General features: G+C 39.0%; 2 protein-coding genes across 3 annotated transcripts in view; one reads left to right on the forward strand and one right to left on the reverse strand.

Annotated features, from left to right (window-relative positions):
- The window catches only part of gap43 (growth associated protein 43), an 18564-nt gene extending 3959 nt beyond the window's left edge, over positions 1-14605 (forward strand). The window contains exons 2-3 of the mRNA XM_051665014.1: positions 8210-8771; positions 13949-14605. Coding sequence (XP_051520974.1) covers positions 8210-8771; positions 13949-14016 — 630 coding nt within the window. The 3' untranslated portion in view covers positions 14017-14605. The remainder of the gene's footprint in view (positions 1-8209; positions 8772-13948) is intronic.
- Positions 14606-19025: 4420 nt separating this feature from the next.
- Positions 19026-25000, reverse strand: part of LOC127421832 (limbic system-associated membrane protein-like) — a 366863-nt gene continuing 360888 nt past the window's right edge. For both annotated transcript variants that reach the window (XM_051664999.1, XM_051664998.1), the window contains 2 exons: positions 23179-23327; positions 19026-20844 (listed from right to left, as the gene is read on the reverse strand). In XM_051664999.1, the coding sequence (XP_051520959.1) occupies positions 20747-20844; positions 23179-23327 (247 nt within the window). In that variant the 3' untranslated portion in view covers positions 19026-20746. The remainder of the gene's footprint in view (positions 20845-23178; positions 23328-25000) is intronic.

A 25000-nucleotide genomic window follows, 5' to 3' on the forward strand; every position in this document is an offset into this window, starting at 1 on the left:
TTTAACACAGTTACATCAGAAGTAACTGTAATTAAATTACTGAGAAATTAAGAGTAATCCCTTACTTTACTTTTTTCAATGAAAAAGTAATTTAATTACAAAAAATAATTACTTAGTAACGCATTACACCCAACACTGTTAAATTTATAAGCACATTCTGTGATAGGCTGCTGTATACAGATATCACCTGGACAGGGTTTGTGTGTTGATTTATTGTGTAGTGCAGCATCACTGTAAGAGTTGTGTTATCACACATTAAAACAGTAAATCAGTTTTGACACTCTGAAATCTCTCAAATGTAAAGATGATTAACTCAATTCAAGAACGTCACCAAATATTCAGGACTCAGTCAGTCCAATGTTCTTTGTGTTATTCTCACGTTTACATTGCCATTAATGAGTTCTTACCTCAGACATGATGATGTCATGATGATGTCATGTGAATATGAGTCATGAGAGTGACTCACGCTGAGTACACACACACACACACACACACACACACACACACTTACTGGACATTGCGTGTTGTACCTGGACAACAGTGTTGGATAGTGAAACACCTGTTGACCATCAGCGCTCGACTCTACAGGTGCACTCACTGTGTTCAGTGTGTTAAGAACTGCAGAGTAAATTAGATTCCAGTAAATATACAAAGAAAACATGACTTGAAAGATTTAGTGGACGGTAATAAATGATGTCATCAGGACAGATGAAATATCATTGAGATTGACAGGCTGAGATAAGATTATTAATTGATATTGATCGCTGTTGTAAACACACACATTCTCCATTATTTTCCCATTTGCTCTATAAACTGCTGCTCAATCAAATAAACTGAACAGAACACCAGGAGATATACACACATGGACTTTAAACTGCACTGTGAGATACAGATTAAGATAATAAACGGCACTTTATATTGATACATCAGATCATTTAACACAAGTGTTTAGCCGTTACTGTAAGAAACGTTAAAATACTCTCTGGCACAGACATCATTACAGAAAGACTTTACAGTTAAATATATTCATAAACAAGAAATACAATGCTAGATATTTGATATTTTATACACATGTATAAATGAAAATTCGTGTCAATAAAAAAGTTTACATAAATGAAACGACATTCATTTGGCATTTTCACTAAAAGTAATTTTCAGTGTAATTTCTGGTTCCCTGGACTTTTCTTTCATTTCCATTTCTGATTTTACAATTTGTGTTCATCTCTTTCTTGCTGCTTATGATGTTTTTGTTTTTTATATGAATGCATTAAGGCTGCACGATTATGACAAAAATCATAACTGTCAATTACTAACTGCAATGAATTTAGATTAATAACATTTAATTATTTTGTTTGGGGTATATGCATGCCATGTTCTTTATGTAGGCTACACCTGAAAAAAACAAAAAAACTCAAATTTTGAGAAAATTATACACAGAAACTGAGCAACGGACATGTCTGTGATTTGTTGACCCTTCTACAGTCTTCATTAGAGGCCGACACGCTTAGTATTCCTGGTCAAATTTGACCGGATACAGTAATCATGTATTTTATTGAAAAAGTTTTTTTTTTTTAAAGAAATGTAATAAAACCAACTTAATAAAGTAATTACACTAAACTAATTTTATGGTGTTTAGACCTAATCTATCTCTAAATGACTAAATTACACCATTTAATTCACATTTTATATTACATTCACTTAATTAAAAACACACACTTCATTAAACTGGAAAAATAAGGAAATATGTCATGCATTTGGAGCATCTGCTGCCATCTGCTGGGATTTCTATTTTTACATGAAATTACAATTATAACCAGTAGATGACTGCAGTGATACACACATGCTACTTAGTCACGGTGGATCAATGTTACTGTTGTAACAAAGTTTTTTAATGTATTTAGATATTTTCAAAGACTATTATTTGTCAAAGTTTAGCATTTTTTATGTTTGCAGTCAAACCTGACCATGGTGTAACAAAGAGAAGACTTCTGTTACAAACCATTTATTTTGCAAAGATGAAAATTCAGTTTAAATTCAGTCAGTGAAGTAAATGAAGTATAAAAATGGCAAGATATCGAACAGCAAACTAATTATTCATAAAAAACAGTAATAAACAGTGAAGAAGATGAATAAAGTCTTGTTTGTAATAAAGTCTTATAATAAAGTCTTGAAAATCACACAGACTCATAGAATTTAGTTAGCATTTTTATGTGTGTGTGTTGAGATGGTAAGTGTAGAAAAAGTCACCAAACTTTGTACCATTTAGATGAAGGAAACCATTTTTAGTCAAATCAGTCAAAAATGACCAAACAGGAACATTATTTCATGATTGTGCTGAAATAGAACTGTGAGCAAGGCCCAAGAAAGCCACATGTATAACATAAAATTAATTATTGTTTTCATAATAGATGAAGTGTTTTGTCTGGTAAAGTTACTGTGTGTGTGTGTGTGTGTGTGTGTGTGTGTGTGTGTGTGAGAGAGAGAGAGAGAGCGTGTGAGTGTGTGTGCGTATATTGTGGCGGAACAACCCGCCCCTCCCTCTCGTCATCGTCGCCCGTCTCTTTGGGCCATCCTTCAGCCAGGCTCACAACTGGAGTTGGGCAGAAGAGCGTGAAGAGGTGCAAAATTAATAAGCCTCGTTTTGACAGTGGTGAATGAAGCACACCTGAATAATACTTCATCACCTCTGTCTTTGGGAACTGACTTCAAATCTCCATGAGTGCACACACTGGCATCCTTGAACGCCCAGGACCAGAGCGGAGAGGGTTCGGCCGAATTAGATGTGTCACCAGACCCACTCCTCGGACCCCCGGTGCGAGTTAGCTGTGTCGCCGGGGGAGAACAGCATGTGTCGTGGCCGACGGGCTAGAGGCTTCCCCTCTCACCTGCCGCAGGCCTAGGAAGACAGGCCGCCAAGGACGGCGCCGCCCCATGCTCCGTGGACCCAGGAGGGGAGCGCGTGCAGCCGTCAGACCCCGCTCATGACTGGGCCATTCCTCTGACACTTCCCCGCCCTTCATGGAGCCCCATTTCACCTCAAGGATGCCAGATTCCCCTTTATTTTGAGCACCATTCCCCCTGGACACTTTATTTTCTCCTTTTATGGGCATTTTATGTTTATTATTATTTCCAATAAACGCCTCTCCGAGGCTTGACACCACACCCATTGTGTCTGACTCTTGCTCAACCTGCCATAATGTGTGTGTGTGTGTGTGTGTTAAAAAAGTGTGTTAAAATTGAATTCTTTGTTTTTTCTTATGCTCGGTCAAATTTGACCAGAAACGTGAAAGGTGTATCACTGTTTGATAAAACTACCTACATTCATAGAATCATTTCAGATTTTTTTTTGTGTTCAGATAGCAAATGTAGGAAAAGTCACCAAACATTGTAAGGCTCTAATAAAGGAAACCATTTTTATTTAAAAAATAAATCAAAATCAAATCGGTCAAAAATGACCGAAGACTGTAAAAGGGTTAATGCTTCGCTGCTGCAAAAAACAAGTGTAAAAAATTTTTTTTTTTTTTTTAATTTTTTTTTTTTTTGTGCAACAGGACCTCAGTGGAATGCTTAATTGTTTTTTTTTTTTTTTTGGGGGGGGATTTTTCCCCTTTTTCTCCCAATTTGGAACGCCCAATTCCCAATGCGCTCTAAGTCCTTGTGGTCGCATAGCGATTTTGCCTCAGTCCGGGTGGCGGAGGATGAATCCCAGTTGCCTCCGCGTCTGAGACAGTCAACCTGCACATCTTATCACGTGGCTTGTTGAGCGCGTCGCCACGGAGACATAGCGCGTGTGGAGGCTTCACGCCATCCACCGCGGCAACCACGCTCAATTCACCATGCGCCCCACTGAGAACAAACCACATTATAGCGACCACGAGGAGGTTACCCCATGTGACTCTACCCTCCCTAGCAACCGGGCCGATTTGGTTGCTTAGGAGACCTGGCTGGAGTCACTCAGCACGCCCTGGATTCGAACTAGCGAACTAGCGAACTCCAGGGGTGGTAGGTGGAATGCTTAAATTAACACTTTCCCCAATTAGTTAATTGTGACCGCTGTAAATGTAATCTCAATTATTTATTTTATTCATTGCGCAGCCCTAGAATGTATTTGTCATGCATTATTTGTCACTTTTAATTTATGCATTTGATTTCATTTTGTGCTTGCTTTTTTCATTAGACACATTTGAATATTAAGTTTAAAGGCCTTTGGACAATTGCACCCCTGGATTCTGGTGGACAAGGTAAATATTTTAAATGTCTCTTTCCTGTCTGTTTTCCTCCCGGTTTTCCTGATTTGTTCACCTCATCTTTTCTAACAAGGATTTTCCGATCACATTTTATAAAAAATGTTTTTATCTTGAAAGTTTCTTTGGTTTCACTGCATGTTATTCTTATGTGTAGTATTAGAAAAAAAAAAAAAAAGATCTTGATTAAGATCACGTCCACTGGGTTGATCAAATGTTCCTGTCCAGCGCAGAAAACACACTGACACAAAACAGAAAGTGTCTGTGATCCTAAACTATACCTGACCTCAGTCTGAACTCAAACTATAATGCTTTTAATCATGTCTGGAAGCAGCGCAGCAGGAAATGTGAGTTTTTGGAGTTTGTGAATTGAATACTGTGAGACTGCTGCATTCAGCTGAATCACTCTCTGTAAAATGTGTCTGAAGGACACCTGACTAATAAATAACATCACTTTATTATATTATTAAATTAAAGATGCATGCATATTTCTTTTCACTTAAAGAAAAAGCAGTCAGTCAGATTGAAACTGGTGATTTAAGCAGCTTTTGAGTGAAAACTAAACAATTACTTACTGCAACTTTAAATTTTTCATCTAACATCAACTATTAATATGTTCATTTAGAGTTGCTAAAAGAAATCTGAAGTTAAACATGTTTGTTGGAACATGGCAAATCATTAAAACTTCTGGTTATTATCAGTGTATAACTGTTTAATAAAACAGTTATTCACTGATAATGAGTTATCTGTCGCTCACCGCTGTGTCTCACGCTGATTCTTCATGTCATGAATGGCAGGAAACATGTTTAATCAGCTTAACATCCTCAGAGCTCCAGTTAGAGATCATTGATCCACATTCATGCATATTATTGATTGTTTACAACACCTGCATCAATTGATTCTCTTTTACAGTCACTATCAGGCTAAATGTGCTTTAACTGAATGACCATTTCATTATATTCCTAAAGGGAATTTAATGATCAGGCCCATATTTTGAACTGGTAATGTTTCCAAAACAGGTAATGAATGAAGCTAGTAGTTCAAATATTAGAGACTTTTCCATTTTGTTTAGAAGGCACACGTCACTGTAAAGCTGCTCTGAATCAATATGTATTGTGAAAGGAGCTATACAAATAAACTGAGCAATTTATTATTCAATTGATTAATTATTGAATCATTCCCCTTCATAACCTTGGTCCGTTCAGGCTGGAACACGTCACATGGTTCCATCCAGATGTGTCAGGTAGTTATAATCATGTCGACAGTTTAAAGGTGCTGTAAGCGATTTTAGCTGTTCTAGAATTTCCACAAACTAAACCATTGGATTAGCCACGCCCCCCTTTCCATAATCCCACACTACAAAGATACAAATGAGCTTTATTGAAGCCGATATAGAGTAGAAACGGTTGTCAAAAACAACAGCAGTAAAAGAGCGCCCTCAACTGACAACTGTTATGAACAACATGGCATAAAAATGGCATTAAGCCTCAATAATTCTCTGAAACTACAATACTATGAGAATGCACAAAATGATTGACAGGCAGAAAGCGTCAGAGACTGCAGACACATTTTTATTAGTTGTTTACAGAGTCTAGAGCTGTCACAGAGACCGGTGAGATATCTCACGACACTTATTTCATTAATATCTTTCAGGGAGTAGGACATTTTTTTTTGCATACCTTTCCATGAAAAAATCACTTACAGCACAAACAATCTAGTCTCATAGAATGAACGTTACTATAACTACATTTTTGCAAACTGACTTTTATGTCCCAAATTCTACATTTCGTTGCAGTTTCCTGATAAAATGAACGCTAGTGGATCTACAACATCTGTGTGTTTAATTCATTTTCATGACACAAATCACAACTACAACGGCTGATTATGACTTTATAAACACTTGCTTTTCACTCTGTTACTCATACACTGCTTTATTATGATATCGGAACATGTTTACTATAATGCACCATTTGAAAAGCTATACATTTTAACACTTTTATTACAAACCCAACGACATTTACACACTTAATCCAATGTGATTAACTTCTGTGGAAGCTCACCTGATAGAGTGCTGGACTATGGACTCGGAAGACTACGGTTCAAGCCCAGTCAAGCTGAAACGTGAGATGACATGGTTGCTTCAGAAAATGTGCTTTTCATTTCAAATTTTGTTTTTGGACACTATCGGTTAGGTTTAGGTGTTGGGTAAGGGTAAAGGCCCAGATATATTATGCAAAATCGAAGAATGAACGGATGTGACGTCATTTAGAACAAAATCTGGCCAAAGAGATGCAAAGTTTTTGCGTTCGTTTCGGTGGTTCGGAATAGCTCACCTGGGCGAACTTTTAGGAAAACTTTCTGCCATTGGTCCACGTCATCGGCGGGTGTGACCTGAAGCTCCACCTACTACTTTCTTTACGTTTTTCAGTCAGTATTCAACATGAAAACACCAGCGTGCAAGACCATGCCATGCAATTTTGTTTTGTTTAATTCGTCTACAAAAGGAAATCTACTCAATCTACTCAAATACTCTCAAGTGCCCATTCACTCATGTGCCATCTGCAGCGAGTCATTCACACATCTACCCAAAGTAACATGTGCCCCTCTTATCATCATTCTTTTGTCTTTATTCTGCACATTAACACTCTTTTATACACTCATCTTTGCAGTAGTATCAGTGTTATCATAAATTACAGTAACAGAGTGGAATCGGCTCATATTATGGCCGTGTATAGCGTGTTAGCGTATTAGCGTTATGAATTCAGAATGTAAACAAGACAAATTAAACATTATCTACTGCATATATATTACTTTAAATCATCGAGTGGTTAAAACAACTTCTTTTACTGACCTCATGTGAATTATACTCCTAGAATGATGCATAAAGTCATTGATAACACATTTTAATGTCACATTTAGGTTTTACATGTAGCGTCCTCACATTTAAATGTACTTCTAAACGCCTCCCACAGCGGTGTGACCGGTGTCTGAATGTTCACATACAGTAAACCGTTGCTCGGCTGTTTAAAACTTCTTTTTAGCTCTAAGTGATGAGGTTTGAGGTTACGGAGGAATGTTTTACTCATTACATTTACATTTATGCATTTGGCAGATGCTTTTATCCAAAGCGACTTACAGTGCCCTTATTACAGGGACAATCCCTCCGGAGCAACCTGGAGTTAAGTGCCTTGCTCAAGGACACAATGGTGGTGACTGCGGGGATCGAACCAGATCTGATTACCAGTTATGTGCTTTAGCCCACTACGCCACCACCACTCATTAAAACCTCTATCTAATATTCACCTTAAAATCTTCGTCTGATTACGACAACATTTCACTCGGTTTTGGCGCCCCCCGCTGGACATTTAACTGGGAAACCGAGCCAAACCTGTAATAAGGCATGTCATTCTGTTTCACAAAAATGTTACGATGGTCATATAATATTCATAATATTCATGAGATCAGGCAATGAAAGAGAAAACTGTTCACACAAATGCCCGCTATAGCGCCCCTTGATGCAACACTGAGATGCCGTTTAGTTTATGCAAATACACGCTACAGAATGCAACACGTACTTGTGTTGCGTTATGAATTGTAGCTAGAAGCATTTGCGTTCATGTACTTGCTTAAAGTATATTGTGCACTTGACAGGCTGCTACTTAAAAATTTAGAGAAATTAGAGTATGTGTTGTTCTGTGTGGTTTGTATTTGAGCACTTAACTAAACCACAACCATAAACAAAGGCACATCCTATAATTTTTTAAAATATATATTCTTCTCTTTTTTCTCTACTTTCCTGCAGTTCTTTCTTCTGTTCTTCTTTAGTTTACTCCTGAAACTGATCGGTGTGAGACTGCAGATATTGTTACTCTTGTATGATGAGTTTCTTTGGTTAAAAACATCTGCTATATGACTAAATGTAAATTATAAATATATTTATTTACTGATGGTGTTTGTTGTCTCAGGTTGAGAAAAATGAAGAAGCTGACCAGGAGATCAAACAGGATGGAATTAAACCCGAGGAGAATGCCCACAAGGCGGCCACCAAGATCCAGGCCAGCTTCCGCGGGCACATCACCCGGAAAAAAATGAAAGATGGCGAGAAAGAGGAGAATGGTGCCGTTCCGGAAGAATCTGCCGAGACCACGGAGGGTGACGATAAGAAAGAGCGAATCTCTCCATCTGAGGAGAAACCGGCGGAGGTGTCCACGGAAACAGCAGAAGAGAACAAACCGGCTAAGAGCCCTGCGGCCGAGCAACCCAACTCACCTGCTGCCGAAGTCCCGCCCACTGCCACTGCTGACCCCGCCCCCTCAGACACGCCCGCTAAAGAAGAAGTGAAGGAGCAGCCGCAGGAAGTGGAGAAGCCTAAAGAACCCGAGAGCGCCTCAGATGCCGTGGCCGAGAAACCCGCCGAAGAACCCGCCGGAAACGCACAAAATGAGGAAGAGGAGAATGAGGAAGCCAAACAAGCCCATGTGCCTGATGATGCTGAGAGCCACGAAACAGACCAAATAGACAAAAAAGGTGCATCACAGATCAACTCATCCACACACATTACAGCTAACTAATTTCAGATATTCACATTAAATGCAGGTTTATTTACACTGATCTCTTATAAACTAATGAAAGCAGTTCAGAGCTGCTGCCCTCTGCTGGTGTGATACAGGACATTCAGTTAAAGATGGAAAGAGTTTTGCTTCATAGAACATCAGAAAAAAAGGGAAAAATTCAATGCAGGTAATATTAAATAGAGTATACGTTATACACACTAATAAAACTAAAAATCACCCTATTTATATAACTGAATTGGAATATAGTGATAAACAGCAGCAATACACAAAAATGTAGTTTCACAAAAGAAGACAAAGTCCCATTAAGGCTGCGTAGGGCTCAAGTGAATCATTTATGTGAACTAGTTCATTAACATGAACTGTCTAAAAAAACTTGACTCACTAAAATGAATCGGAGTTCCCAATGCTAAATATTAGGGAACTGTTTATTTTAACCGTTTCATTTACATAAACTGTCATTCATATTAATAAGTAACGTGCTGCCGGAATTGTTAGGAGTAGGTTTAGGGTTGAGTTATAGCTTCTCCAACCAATCAGGAAGTGCTTTCCTAATAAATATACTCCAAAAAATATTTTAACCTATTTTTAAGATTTACGCATTTCAATTTCATAACAAAATTCCATCAAGTTGAATTGTGTAATGTTTAACAAAATTAAACTGAACTTCCTGCCAGCAGTCGCCGCATCAGTGATGTAAGCGCAATGGCACATTCATGCGAGAAGTCGGAAGCTTGCGCTTTGTTTACAACAGAGGAACAAACGTTGTGCGAGAGTTAGGCAATTTCAAACAGAAATACAGCAGTGGGCGGAAGCAACGATTTAAAGTAAAAAACGGTTTAATTATCGATTTGTTTCTTACACCAACCTATCGATTTGCTTCAGAAGACATTCACTGATCGACTGGAGTCATGTGGAGTACTTTTATGTTGCCTAAATATGACTTTTGGACCGTCAAACAGCCAGCAGCCTCATGGCACCCATTCGCTTTCATTGTATGGACAAAAAGAGCATAAATGTGCTTATAAAAATCTTCACTTCGGTTCTGCTGGAGAAGGAAAGTCATACACATCTGGGATGGCTTAAAGATAAATAAATCATGAGAGGATTATCATTTTTGGGTGAATTAACCCTTTAAAATACTATGCAATAGCTGTATGTGTAAATACAACAAAGAATAACTTTTAGATGTGACCAGTGTTAATCTCGTCAACCAAATCACTGATGAAAACGTTTGTTGACAAAGGGTTTTTTGATTTCGTCAACGATAACGAAGACAATACGAAAAAAGTGCATCATGACGATAATTAAACGATTTTTTTAAAGCACACTATTGACGAAAATATGACGAGATAAAAATGATACTGCAAAATATTAACAGTGCAAGATATGAAAAGGAGAAGAAACATCTAAACAATCTGTATATAGAAGGAGAAATTAGATATAGATTCATCTAACCCATTAATAATTGGGGATTTCTCCGCTTGAGCTGCGTGAGTTGAACACAGGTAAAATGAACCACTTTAAAACGGGGTAAATACCTCATTTAAATGCATTCTATATATACATGATTTTAATCACTATAGTAGCCTATATCCACAACATACACTGATCAGCCACAACATTAAAAGCACCTGTCTAATATTGTGTAGGTCCCCCTCGTGCCACCAAAACAGTGCCAACCTGCATCTCAGAACAGCATTCAGAGGTGATATTCTTCTCAGCACAATTGTTCAGAGTGGTTATCTGAGTTACTGTAGACTTTATCAGTTCAAACCAGTCTGGCCATTCTCTGTTGACCTCTCTCATCAACAAGTGTTTCCATACACAGAACTGACACTCACTGGATGTTTTTTGTTTTTGGCACCATTCTGAGTAAATTCTAGAGACTGTTGTGTGTGAAAATCCCAGAAATACTCAAACCAGCCCATCTGGCACCAACAATCATCCATGCGATTATCTAATCAGCCAATCGTGTGTCAGCAGTGCATAAAATCAGGCAGATACGGGTCAGGAGCTTCAGTTAATATTCACATCAACCATCAGAATGGAGAAAAATGTGATCTCAGTGATTTGGAGCTTGAATCCTTTCACTGAAAGTTAATAATTCTCTGAAGAATTCAGAATACAGTAGGCTAACTTCTAATAAGTATCTAATACTTCAGTCTATTCATTATTATTTCAGGAGCTCAGGTTTTTCGCAACAAGGACAGTATGTATATTTATTTATATGTTTGATACATTTTTAAATTAGAAAATATTTATAAATTATTTCCCTAAATGTTTGAATATTTTGACACACTTGTTTGTCCATTTTGAACATCGTCATCAACAAAAAGATTTTATTTTCGTTAAGTAAAATTATGCCATTTTCGTCTTGTAGACACGTCTTGTAGAGGGCATGTCTTGTAGTGGGCACGTCTTGTAGAGGACATGTCTTGTGGTGGGCGTGTCTTGTAGTGGGAGCATCTTGTATTGGGCGTGTCTTGTAATGGGCGTGTCTTGTAGTGGGCACATATTGTAGTGGGCGCGTCTTGTAGTGGGCATGTCTTGTAATGGGCATGTCTTGTAGTGGGCGCGTCTTGTAGTGGGCATGTCTTGTAGTGGGCTCATCTTGTAGTGGGCGTGTCTTGTAGTGGGCGTGTCTTGTAGTGGGCGTGTCTTGTAGTGGGCACATATTGTAGAGGGCACATCTTGTAGTGGGAGCGTCTTGTAGTGGGCGCGTCTTGTAGTGGGCTCATCTTGTAGTGGGCATGTCTTGTAGTGGGCATGTCTTGTAGTGGGCTCATCTTGTAGTGGGCGCGTCTTGTAGTGGGCATGTCTTGTAGTGGGCTCATCTTGTAGTGGGCTCATCTTGTAGTGGGCGTCGTCTTGTAGTGGGCGTGTCTTGTAGTGGGCGTGTCTTGTAGTGGGCACATATTGTAGAGGGCACATCTTGTAGTGGGAGCATCTTGTAGTGGGTGCGTCTTGTAGTGGGCTCATCTTGTAGTGGGCATGTCTTGTAGTGGGCTCGTCTTGTAGTGGGCTCATCTTGTAGTGGGCGCGTCTTGTAGTGGGCATGTCTTGTAGTGGGCTCATCTTGTAGTGGGCTCATCTTGTAGTGGGCGTGTCTTGTAGTGGGCGTGTCTTGTAGTGGGCACATATTGTAGAGGGCACATCTTGTAGTGGGAGCGTCTTGTAGTGGGCGCGTCTTGTAGTGGGCTCGTCTTGTAGTGGGCATGTCTTGTAGTGGGCTCGTCTTGTAGTGGGCTCATCTTGTAGTGGGCGCGTCTTGTAGTGGGCATGTCTTGTAGTGAGCTCATCTTGTAGTGGGCATGTCTTGTAGTGGGCGTGTCTTGTAGTGGGCATGTCTTGTAGTGGGCATGTCTTGTAGTGGGCTCATCTTGTAGTGGGCGCGTCTTGTAGTGGGCATGTCTTGTAGTGGGCTCATCTTGTAGTGGGCTCATCTTGTAGTGGGCGTGTCTTGTAGTGGGCACATATTGTAGAGGGCACATCTTGTAGTGGGAGCATCTTGTAGTGGGCACGTCTTGTAGTGGGCTCATCTTGTAGTGGGCATGTATTGTAGTGGGCTCGTCTTGTAGTGGGCTCATCTTGTAGTGGGCGCGTCTTGTAGTGGGCATGTCTTGTAGTGGGCTCATCTTGTAGTGGGCGTGTCTTGTAGTGGGCACATATTGTAGAGGGCACATCTTGTAGTGGGAGCATCTTGTAGTGGGCGCGTCTTGTAGTGGGCTCATCTTGTAGTGGGCATGTCTTGTAGTGGGCATGTCTTGTAGTGGGCGCGTCTTGTAGTGGGCATGTCTTGTAGTGGGCTCATCTTGTAGTGGGCTCATCTTGTAGTGGGCGTGTCTTGTAGTGGGCACATATTGTAGAGGGCACATCTTGTAGTGGGAGCATCTTGTAGTGGGCACGTCTTGTAGTGGGCTCATCTTGTAGTGGGCATGTATTGTAGTGGGCTCATCTTGTAGTGGGCGCGTCTTGTAGTGGGCATGTCTTGTAGTGGGCTCATCTTGTAGTGGGCATGTCTTGTAGTGGGCGTGTCTTGTAGTGGGCACATATTGTAGAGGGCACATCTTGTAGTGGGAGCATCTTGTAGTGGGCATGTCTTGTAGTGGGCGTGTCTTGTAGTGGGCGTGTCTTGTAGTGGGCATGTCTTGTAGTGGGCGCGTCTTGTAGTGGGCGCTTCTTGTAGTGGGCATGTCTTGTAGTGGGCACGTCTTGTAGTGGGCATGTCTTGTAGTGGGCACATCTTGTAGTGGGCATGTCTTGTAGTGGGCGCATCTTGTAGTGGGCATGTCTTGTAGTGGGCGCATCTTGTAGTGGGCATGTCTTGTAGTGGGCACATCTCGCAGGACGCAGATAGACCCTTTTCAGTGGAGAGTCTCTGAACTTTCTTGTAAGCTTTGTTGCTTCCACCCTGAAAAATCAAAGCATCCTCTGCTGGTGAAGAACAATGCATACATTTGACAAGTTAAAAGGAGAAGGGTATAGCTGCAGGCATAGCTCCAAATCTCCATTAAAGATATAGGGAACCCCTAACCTTACACTTTTGGAGTTGGTGCAACCCCTTTTTGGAATAACCTCGTCCTCTTTTGGAGATCCCACCCCCATTTGGAGGTCTCCGGCCTGCAGCTATACTTGATAATAGAGCTGATAAATGGAGGGGAAAGAGCTTCACAGAACATCAGAGAAAAAGTGACTTATGGTTCTTATTTTTACTTTCACTATTTGCACAAACTCAAACCGACTGCCCATTCATCATGACATGATCTAAATGTGATGCCTCTGTGTGTGTAAATGAGTTACAAATTTACAGCATCTTTTAAATGGATTCACTAAGTGCTCTGTTGTGGTTTGACTAAAACTCTTTATTGACATGAACTCCATCTGAAAGATTTTACCACTTTACAAGCAGCAGAAGTTTCACCACATTCATTAGAATAAATGGACACTAATTGACCATGAATGAATCAGCCAACCAACCCTCAAAACTGCAATAAAATCACAAATCTGATTTTCAAATAGCCAGAAACCCCCACTAATGTCCATTAACAATTATGAGTTATTAGCAACACCGTTTATGTGGCAGTATCACATTTATTCGTGTGATTGTGAGTGTTGTTGTTTTATTTGCAGAGGCTGTTGATGACTCGAAACCAGCAGAGGAGGCCGTTTCAGATGCTGGCAAAGAAGAGAACATTTAAACGACTAGTCTAATGTAAAATGAGAAAATAATCCACAGGCTGCTCTTTGATTGTGAAGACAGTCTGTTTTTATGTTTGTCTATTTTTGGGTGTGGCAGTGATTTTCTGACATTTGGAGGGAGTTTTCAAATGCATCATCAGCCGGATTCCTCCGCATCACCAAAGGACTCAAAACCTTCTACACACTCCGCTTCTCTCACTGATTTCTCTATAGTTCCACACACGTTTAGCTCTTTTCTTATAGTAAGCCAGCGCTGCTCTTCAGAGGGAACGCTGCAGTCCGTATTGATCCGTTTGCCGGTTTGTTGAGCTCACTGCATGAGAACTCTTCCTCCAGACGAAAGCATCCTCTTGCTCATCATCATACATGTGGCTTCTTTTCATGTCCTTGGTGTTGTTATGACATTTTAATTGGAGATATCTTTGCACTGATGTTTAAATAATTCAGAATATTAAACGAAAAGATAGAAAACAAGCGCCAGGCTTTCTGTTCAAGTGAGTGCAATGTCAGGTTTGAATTTAAGGAATAAATAGTTGAAAATGGTTTCATGTCTGTTTTCGAAATAAAGAAATGTGCCAATTATCTTCACCACATGTGTATTTCTTTTAAAGAGTTTGTCTGATGCATGTAACGTTCAGATTTTCTTTAGATGTAAATAAAAAGCTGCTTTTAGAGAACTTGAGAGTAAACCAAACCAAACAGAATCTACATCAAAGATGACAGATAAGTTGTGCACTTGAAAAATGTTGTTCATTCATTGTTTAAAAACAGAATGTCAGGGAGATGTTTCTGTTTCCCATCAAGACAGTGACGTTTAATCTCAATTTAAAATCATAAAGACTTTGTCTAAATTGTCGAGCCACTGTTGCTGTTTTAATGGACAAACATAAACTTTAGACAGAAACCTTCCAAACACAATGACAACACGGAATCGAGTGAGAATTCAAATTCTTGTCTTTACACGTTTCATGTTAAAGGAATATTCCCGGTTCAATACAAGTTGAGATCAAATGACAGCATTTGTGGCATAATGTTGATTACCACAAAAATGAATTTCGACTCGTTCCTCATTTTCTTTAAAAACAGCAAAAACCTGTTACAGTGAGGCACTTACAATAGAAGTCAATGGGGAGCAATTTGTAAACATTAAAAGACTCATTAGTCACGTTTCCACTATCGGGCCAAATTAGGGCGTGCTAGTGCGTGCCAGGGCCAGCTGCGTTCCCACCGTCACTTCTGGGGCTTCATTGTGCCTCCCTGGGGCTTTCTCGGGGCCAACAGCCAATGGCCTTTGGCCCGCCAATTACCCTTGGGCTGAACAAGACCAACCGGGGAATGTGTTAAACAAATCCGTTAAAACGGCCAATGGACAAATCAGTGCCCAAAGAAATTACATTCCATGATTCGGTGAACTTTCATAGATGGTGTGCTGGGACATCGTCCCGCTGTTAGTGGAGAGACCACTCGGGACACCGTGGCAGTTACAATCGGTGAGTTGTCAATGCTAACTTATTTTGCTCTTTACATTCAATATAAACTCGATATTCTAGATAACATGATACCTCAGCTTGAGTTTACCTCTTGCTTGTGAAATGGCCGGGGTGTGTGATGTTGGCACCGCAGCGGCGTATTAAGGGCAGGTTTTTGGGCAAAGCTGCAGAGTTATTGGCCTGATGGTGGGAACGCAGATCGATTTTGGTCTTGCGGCTCGAGGTCCAAGGCTATTGGCCCGGCTCGTACTGGCCCGATAGTGGAAAAGTGGCAACTGTTTCAAAAGTATAGCCACAAGGCATATGTGTGTTAACATGATTTTACTGTGATAAAACCACATACTAATCTTTACAATGTAAAATTATTCCAAAACCGGAATTTTTATATAGATATATCTCTGAACAGAGTGATTATTAAGCATTTTTATCACAGTAAAATCATGTTAACACACATATTATGTCTTGTGTCTATGCTTTTGAAACAGTATTTTAACATTTACGGATTGACCCCATTGACTTCCATTGTAAGTGTCTCACTGGAACACAGATTTTTGTTTTTTTTAAAAAGAAAAGCATAATAAAAAATAATAATAATAATAATTTTAATTGATAGATACGGTTTGCAAAAGTCTATTGTCTTTTCCAGCCAGCTTTCAGATTATCTGATTTTCCATTAACATTGGACAATATAGGGGGTCTGGGTAGCTCAACAAGTAAAGACACTGACTACCACACCTGGAGTAAAGAGTTCGAATCCAGGATGTGCTGAGTGACTCCAGCCTGGTCTCCTAAGCAACCAAATTGGCCCGGTTGCTAGGGAGGGTAGAGTCACATGGGGTAACCTCCTCGTGGTCGCTATAATGTGGTTTGTTCTCAGTGGGGCGCATGGTGAATTGAGTGTGGTTGCACGGTGGATGGCGTGAAGCCTTCACACGCGCTATGTCTCCATGGCGACGCGCTCAACAAGCCACGTGACAAGATGCGTGGATTGACGGTCTCAGACGCGGAGGCAACTGAGATTCATCCTCCACCACCCGGATTGAGGCGAGTCACTACGCCACCACGAGGACTTGAGTGCATTGGGAATTGGGCATTCCATTCAAACAAAAACAAAACATTGGACAATATTTTAGATGATATATAAAATCCAGACCACTTCTAAAACAGGGTTTTTCCCCCATAGCAAATAAAGTCCTCTACAAATAACTACATCATGGCAAACATTCTGAAAATTAGCACCCAGTCAGTCAATTCATTACCTGATGATCTGTTTCCACACAAAAGCAGTTAATGCAGCGGTCAGCTTCTCCATTCACTTACATTCAAACAGCTCTCCATGTGGACCGCTCCAAGATGGCACTGCGGTTGTATCCGAACCAGCCAAATGAGGCAAATGAGGAAATGTTTATATCTATGCTGTAAACAGTATTGTAGTTGCAGATAATTATTGAGGCTTAATGCCATTTTTATGCCATGTTGTTCATAACAGTTGTCAGTTGAGGGCGCTATTTTACTGCTGTTGTTTTTAACAACCGTTTCTGCTCATGTTGGTCTCAATAAAGATCATTTGGTATCTTTGGAGGGCGGGGTTTTGGAAAGAGGGGGCGTGCCTAATCCAACATCTCAACTTGGGTAAATTCTAGAATGGCTCAAATCGCTTACAGCACCTTTAATATTATTCCACAAATGCTGCTGATTGAGATTAACTTGTATTGAACACAGAATATTCCTATAAGATAAACATGCAATTCTCACAACTGAAGCTGCTTTTTGTCATATTGGTGCACACTTTACACATCAATTAGAAGCTCATGAAAACTCCTCCCGAAATTTCATTCTCACACAGATTTATGCACATAGTAACGCAAGAGTTGGTTCTTGAAAACGTCAACAGGATGTTGAAAAATACAGTGTTACAACAATTTAAAGGCAGATCTAACAATCTTTATATTCTTTATTTGCATGTTACATGATTAACATAATTCATAAACCTTTAGTTTTTTCACCAAAAATTTACAATCAAACAGTTTTTATTTTTAACCCAATTTCAAATACATCAAATTCAAATGACTTTATTTCCATTTAAAACATTTCATGAGTACTTTACAGTGCAGAAGTGTTCAGAAATTGACTGCGGTAACTTGAGTAAATAAACGCAGTTAGAAAATGTTGATTGCTTTTAATGAGGATGTAGAACGACCCGGAAGAAAATCTCTTTCTAGGCTGCTGAGACGTGATCCGGAGTGTTCCATAGCTGAAGATTATTGACCAAAACACACTTTCAGTTTTATTTTCGTGTTACAGAGCATCAAGGACACACACACACACACACAGAACAAAATAGAAAACAACTTGAGTATTGTTCACTAAACCTCAGCCTGGTGTTTGAGTGTTTGTAGGTACACAGGCATTCTTCACATATAAAATCTTTTAGTCCAGTTCTTGTGGACAGAGAAGTTTGACTTTGGATTGGATGAAACCCAAATATCCGCCATCTTAAGTTGGCAAAGCTTCTGCGAACTAAGGGAGACATATGACAAGCCCTTAAAACTAGTCACCGGAGCCGGGTGGAACACGCGGGTTCATCTAATCAAGGCATCAGAGCTCACACACTGAAAGCTTATTGGCTGTGAGTGCTGTCAATCAAAGGGCGGTGGGTGTCGCCCAACAATCTCACTGCTTTGAATTCACCAACGAACACGTCAATGCGAGTTCAACAAAATAAAAGCAAACAAACAAAAACACATTTTCAAACTGTAGTTTGTAAATAGTTCATTTGTCTTGTTTATTGTCTTTTTTAATCTAATGGCCTAAATCATTTTGGCAGTCAGTGCATTCAGGTCATTCCTGTACAGTATTTTTCATAACTGAAATCATCAGTGTCTATAAATAAGAACAGTAGTGCAGCTGTTTCATAGGTAAATCTAATTTTAGACTGAGCTGTTTAAATATTGTGTCAATTATCTGTATTAAAAACCTCTAGGTTTAGACTCTAATGTCATAATTTCTTAAAGGAAGAGTCAAAGCGCCACTGCAGATAATTTACTACATGTTTACTATTAAGAAAGCTGAACTTATGATTCGATTTCATTTACATGTGAGGACATTCAATTCAAAAACATATTTACAGTTAACAGAAGTTTGAGGTGGAAAGGACGAGTCGAGCGATGGGACGAGGTAAAGTGAATAAAAGTGAAGCATTCATTGGTGTCGTACATCTCAAAGTTCTTACAGTATAATGATGAATATTTCACAAACACACACAACAGATCAGAAACAACTGTGAGGTTCATATGTGGGAGGGGCTTAGCATGGGAGGAGTTTAAGAAATGTGAGGGATTTATGATATGGGCAAATTAGTTTAGGTTATGGGAGGGGTTAATGAGATGGGAGGAGTTTAAAGGATATTCTGAGGGAGGAGTTCATTTAATTCAAGGAATGTAATATATGGGCGGGGTTAAGTATGTGGGAGGAGGTTATAAGATGGGAGGAGTTTAAAGGATATTCTGAGGGAGGAGTTCATTTAATTCAAGGACTTTAAGACATGGGCGGGGTTAAGTATGTGGGAGGGGTTAATGAGATGGGAGGAGTTTAAAGGATATTCTGAGGGAGGAGTTCATTTAATTCAAGGAATTTAAGATATGGGTGGGGGGTTATGTGGGAGGGGTTTATAAAATGGGAGGAGTTTAAAGGATATTCTGAGGGAGGAGATAATTTAATTCAAGGAATGTAATATATGGGCGGGGTTAAGTATGTGGGAGGGGTTTATAAGATGGGAGGAGTTTAATGGATATTCTGAGGGAGGAGTTAATTTAATTCAAGGACTTTAAGACATGGGCGGGGTTAAGTATGTGGGAGGGGTTAATGAGATGGGAGGAGTTTAAAGGATATTCTGAGGGAGGAGTTCATTTAATTCAAGGAATTTAAGATATGGGTGGGGGGTTATGTGGGAGGGGTTTATAAAATGGGAGGAGTTTAAAGGATATTCTGAGGGAGGAGATAATTTAATTCAAGGAATGTAATATATGGGCGGGGTTAAGTATGTGGGAGGGGTTTATAAGATGGGAGGAGTTTAATGGATATTCTGAGGGAGGAGTTAATTTAATTCAAGGACTTTAAGACATGGGCGGGGTTAAGTATGTGGGAGGGGTTAATGAGATGGGAGGAGTTTAAAGGATATTCTGAGGGAGGAGTTCATTTAATTCAAGGAATTTAAGATATGGGTGGGGGGTTATGTGGGAGGGGTTTATAAGATGGGAGGAGTTTAAAGGATATTCTGATGGAGTTAATTTAATTCAAGGAATGTAATATATGGGCGGGGTTAAGTATGTGGGAGGGGGTTATAAGATGGGAGGAGTTTAAAGGATATTCTGAGGGAGGAGTTAATTTAATTCAAGGACTTTAAGACATGGGCGGGGTTAAGTATGTGGGAGGGGTTAATGAGATGGGAGGAGTTTAAAGGATATTCTGATGGAGTTAATTTAATTCAAGGATTTTAAGACTTGGGCGGGGTTAAGTATGTGGGAGGGGTTAATGAGATGGGAGGAGTTTAAAGGATATTCTGATGGAGTTAATTTAATTCAAGGAATTTAAGACTTGGACAATGACGTCAGCATTTTATAAAGTATAAAAATACAGTTAACACAATTTCACGTGATTGTTCTGAGAATATGAACTCAAAATGCTTTCAGATCAGAAGCGTGACACTAAAACTGGTAATCTGGTTAACAACATACAGAACTAATGATCCAAAGATTTGGTTCCAGAAAATCTTACTATAATCATACAAAAGTGTATTTTTAATATCAATTTTATGTCCTTTTGGCAATGCTGACACATGATTAACTGAATTTAAATGATCTGAAATGATTCTACCGCAATACTCTTCTTTCATTATTTTACATAAATGCAATGAAATAAATGACATTAATGACATTTCTAGATGAAGACAGGTGTGTTTGACACAGAAACTGTGTGGTCGGAATTTCACACCAGATTCCTGTCAGAAAACACACATGAACTCAAACTGTCAGATGCTGAGACAGACAGACAGACAGACAGACAGACAGGTGTCACAGTTAAAATGGCAATATTGAGTTCTTCAAAAGTGTACCATTCTTCATTTCCTCCATGTCATATTTTTCCTGATAATAATTGAGCGGTTGTTCTGGGCGTAGTGTGAGCACGGGCGGATGAATGGATTGAAACAGTCTGAGATAATCGATCGATGAGCTGATCATTAACACTTCACAAGAGCACAGAACACACACAGGAGGAGGAGCCAGGGTGATTGACACATGCTGCAAGAACCGCTGATGTCCCGCCCAGTACCAGGTTCTGTGAGACAGAGAGAGAGAGAGACAGACAGATTTTTGGTCAGAGTGGTAAATTGTGACATCTGGTGGTTGCTGTGTGAACTGCACTCTGATCTTCAGTGTGTGTTTGTATCTTCTGTGATGAGTGTGATTATTAACACAAGCTGTGTCTGAAATCTGTACTGTATTTGATGAAGAACACACTTCTCGGCCGGTAAAACAGTACATTCTTTATGTATGCATGTGAGTAGTATGAATAGATCACAGACATACTTCATCTGATGATGTGAGTATTGACCTGTGACCCTGATATATGACGTAATAACAACTGTGAATATAATCTACTTTAGTTTTGTTAAACAAGCACCATTTCACGCATACCACCCCCTTATTTAGTATTCCTCAACCTTTTTCTTCTGAATAGTTACAAAAAAATGGCAAAATTGCAAAACAAATAAATAAATGTATAACTGTTTAATTACAAGTGTATAGGGTCATAAAGACCCTAGATATGCAATAGTGTCATTTTTATTTTGTGCTTTTATATATAATATTTTTATGATTATTTCATATCTAAGTTTATTATCACAGGATATATATATATATATATATATATAAAAATGATTACAAGACAAATGAGTACTATATTCATACTATATCACGTACATTTTCTGTGTGACAATGAATTATCAGTTCCATAAGCATGTACACATACATATTAGACATGTTATTTCTTACTCAAGGTGGCGCTGTTGTTACAGTGTTTGACTTGATTTACATTTGCCATTGATATATGATGATGAAGAAGCAATGTGGAAGTAAACTATAGCAAGTTTAATACATGAACAGTATGATATGACTACTGTCATTTGGGTGTACTACTGAAATTATGTAAGTTGTGTGTCTATTAGACTCAAAAAGTGCCTGAGAAAATACATATGTGTAGATTATGTGTTTTGTGTTTGACAGCCAAATGAGTCTCATTATAATTCAACATGTAAATAATGAATCCTGTTCTAGATTTGTTGCATCATCTCTTTGACATATGAAAAATAAAACATAAAAATACAGTATATCTGAATATATTCTGTTATATTATTTTATAATTGTCTTAAAATTCTTTTGAAAAATTGCCACTATATCTGGACATTTTGTAGATCTATGTGTGATAGACACACACCGATCAGCCACAACATTAAACCACCTGCCTAATATTGTGTTGGTCCCCCTCGTGCCACCAAAACAGCGCCAACCTGCATCTCAGAACAGCATTCAGAGATGATATTCTTCTCAGCACAATTGTACAGAGTGGTTATCTGAGTTACTGTAGACTTTATCAGTTCAAACCAGTCTGGCCATTCTCTGTTGATCTCTCTCATCAACAAGTGTTTCCATACACAGAACTGACACTCACTGGATGTTTTTAGTTTTTGGCACCATTCTGAGTAAATTCTAGAGACTGTTGTGTGTGAAAATCCCAGAAATACTCAAACCAGCCCATCTGGCACCAACAATCATGCCACACTCCAAATCACTGAGATCACATTTTTCCCCATTCTGATGGTTGATGTGAACATTAACTGAAGCTCCTGACCTGTATCTGCATGATTTTATGCACTGCAGCCACACGATTGGCTGATTAGATAATCACATGGATGATTGTTGGTGTCAGACGGGCTGGTTTGAGTATTTCTGTACACTTAAATGACCAGGTGTAAACAGCCATGTGTCTCACCTGACCACATGTGATCGGATCACCTGAAATGCATCGTAATAACAGGTGGAAACGAGATCAATAGCAGGCCTTGTGGCTGAGGACAGATATAGATTATTATATGGGGATTCAGGAGCATTCCCTGAGAAACGTTTGAACATTTGAAGACAGAATGGACATTTTAACATTTTTTTGTCATTCTCTTTCCACAATTCACTGGTGAGTCTTTTAACCCTTTAACGTTCTGCTCAACTGTTTGATTCAGCACATTTTGATGTGCTCTACCAATGTGTCGAATGTGTTAAACTCAACTCAACCTGATTGAGTCATCTCTACCACTCGGTTTAGGTATGTCATGCAAATAAAAAATCCACTAGATGATGGACGTATTTGGATCTTGTCATTCACTGTGTGTTTGTGTGTGTTTACTGTTAATAAAATTAAACTGAGTTTGTGTTGGCAGTTCTACTCTCATTAAAGTGCATTTCACTGAGGATAATAATATATAGTCATACAGTTAACAGAATTATCTTTCAAAAGAGTCAGAGATAAATATAAAGTTTAGCTTCAAACACAAATATTTGATTCTGCATGGCTGAATGTTGTGAATAGTGGAAATATGTGTGTGTGTTTGTCACTCACTATAAAGGAAGACGCTGGCGTTGTGTATTCCCAGTCTGTTGGTGGCGACACACGTGTAATTTCCATAATCGTCTTCTGTGACGTTTGCGACCACCAGCAGCGTACGAGATCCAGTGATCTGAATACTGACACCTTGAGAACTCGACAATCTGACACACAAACACATAAAAAAACACAGATTGACACAGCTGTTACTGATTATTCTTTTATTTGGGATTTTATGCTATTTTGATCTTATTTACATGTACATTTCTAAATTTTACCAATAATTTGCATATACAAATAAAATTTGTTTTTTGAAAAAAATAAAATAAAAAATAATAAATTTTGTTGACATAAATTGGAGGCAGATTTCTGCCATCTGGAGAACAAAATATAAATAACATGACTTGAAAATCATGTCATGCCAGTAACAGACAGTAGATGTCCAACTGTGTAGTCTGATGACTTGTTGAAACCTAATTTTATATTTTATCACAAGATATGCATTTGGATATATATTTAGACATGATCAAACTATTATTTGTCAAAGTTTAGCATTTTAAATTGATTTGAAGTGTCAGTTTTTGCAGTCATTATGCTTACAGTCAAACCTGACCATGGTGTTACAAAGAGAAGACACAGAATAAACATTTTTCTATCAATAATTTATTTCAATCATAAAAATGTAATAACTCAAAGTAAATGCATAATAATGTCAAGAAAATAAACATCAAGAAACAGAAATGAACTGCAAAATTCTGAAAATTCAATTAGAGTATAAAATCAGAAGAATCAGAGTCAACATTTCGCAATTACAAACTTTCTATAGTAAAATGTTATTTCACAAACGTGTGTGTGTGTGTGTGTGTGTGTTTTTGTGTGTGTGTTTGTGTGTGTGTTTGTGTGTGTTTGTGTGTGTGTCTGTGTGTGTGTGTGTTTGTGTCTGTGTGTGTGTGTGAGAGAGAGTGTCTGTGTGTGTGTGTGAGAGAGAGTGTGTGTGTGTGTGTTCTGCATTGTGAGTGTGTGTGTGTGTGTGTGTGAGTGTGTGTGTGTGTGTTCTGCATTGTGAGTGTGTTATCGTCTCACCCCTTCATTTCTGAGTGTGTGTGTCTGTGTGTGTGGGTGAGAGAGAGTGTGTGTGTGTGTGTGTGTGAGTGTGTGTGTGTGTGTTCTGCATTGTGAGTGTGTTATCGTCTCACCCCTTCATTTCTGAGTGTGTGTGTGTCTGTGTGTGTGGGTGAGAGAGAGTGTGTGTGTGTGTGTGTGTGTGTGTGAGTGTGTGTGTGTGTTCTGCATTGTGAGTGTGTTATCGTCTCACCCCTTCATTTCTGAGTGTGTGTGTGTCTGTGTGTGTGGGTGAGAGAGAGAGTGTGTGTGTGTGTGTGTGTGTGTGTATATGTGTGTTTGTGTGTGAGTGTGTGTGTATGTTTTGTTCATCCTGTAATTTCCATCTGTTTTTTTCTGCATTGTGGCTGATTTATTGATTGTATTTGACAGACCTTTCAATTTCAATGGTCGGTCAAATTTGACTGAATACCAAAGATGTTTTGTATGTTCAGATGGAAAAGTCTTGCACTGCTCAGATAAAGGAAACCATTTTTATTAAATGAGGAAAATTTATTTCGGTAGAAAATGACTGAATACATAGGAGGGTTAAGACTTGTGTGTTATTTCTGTCACTAACATCATCAAACAGAATTACAAAAATAATGATTCTTTTCAAACAGGTTTCCAGAACATTCCCCTCATCTTCCATTGGTCAAAGGTAAAGAAATAAGAAATAAAACACAATGCCAATAATCTGTCTACCAATGGTTTAATACAGATGAGTTAATAAAAC

This window comes from Myxocyprinus asiaticus, chromosome 31, assembly GCF_019703515.2.
Source record: "Myxocyprinus asiaticus isolate MX2 ecotype Aquarium Trade chromosome 31, UBuf_Myxa_2, whole genome shotgun sequence".
Lineage (NCBI taxonomy): Eukaryota > Metazoa > Chordata > Actinopteri > Cypriniformes > Catostomidae > Myxocyprinus > Myxocyprinus asiaticus.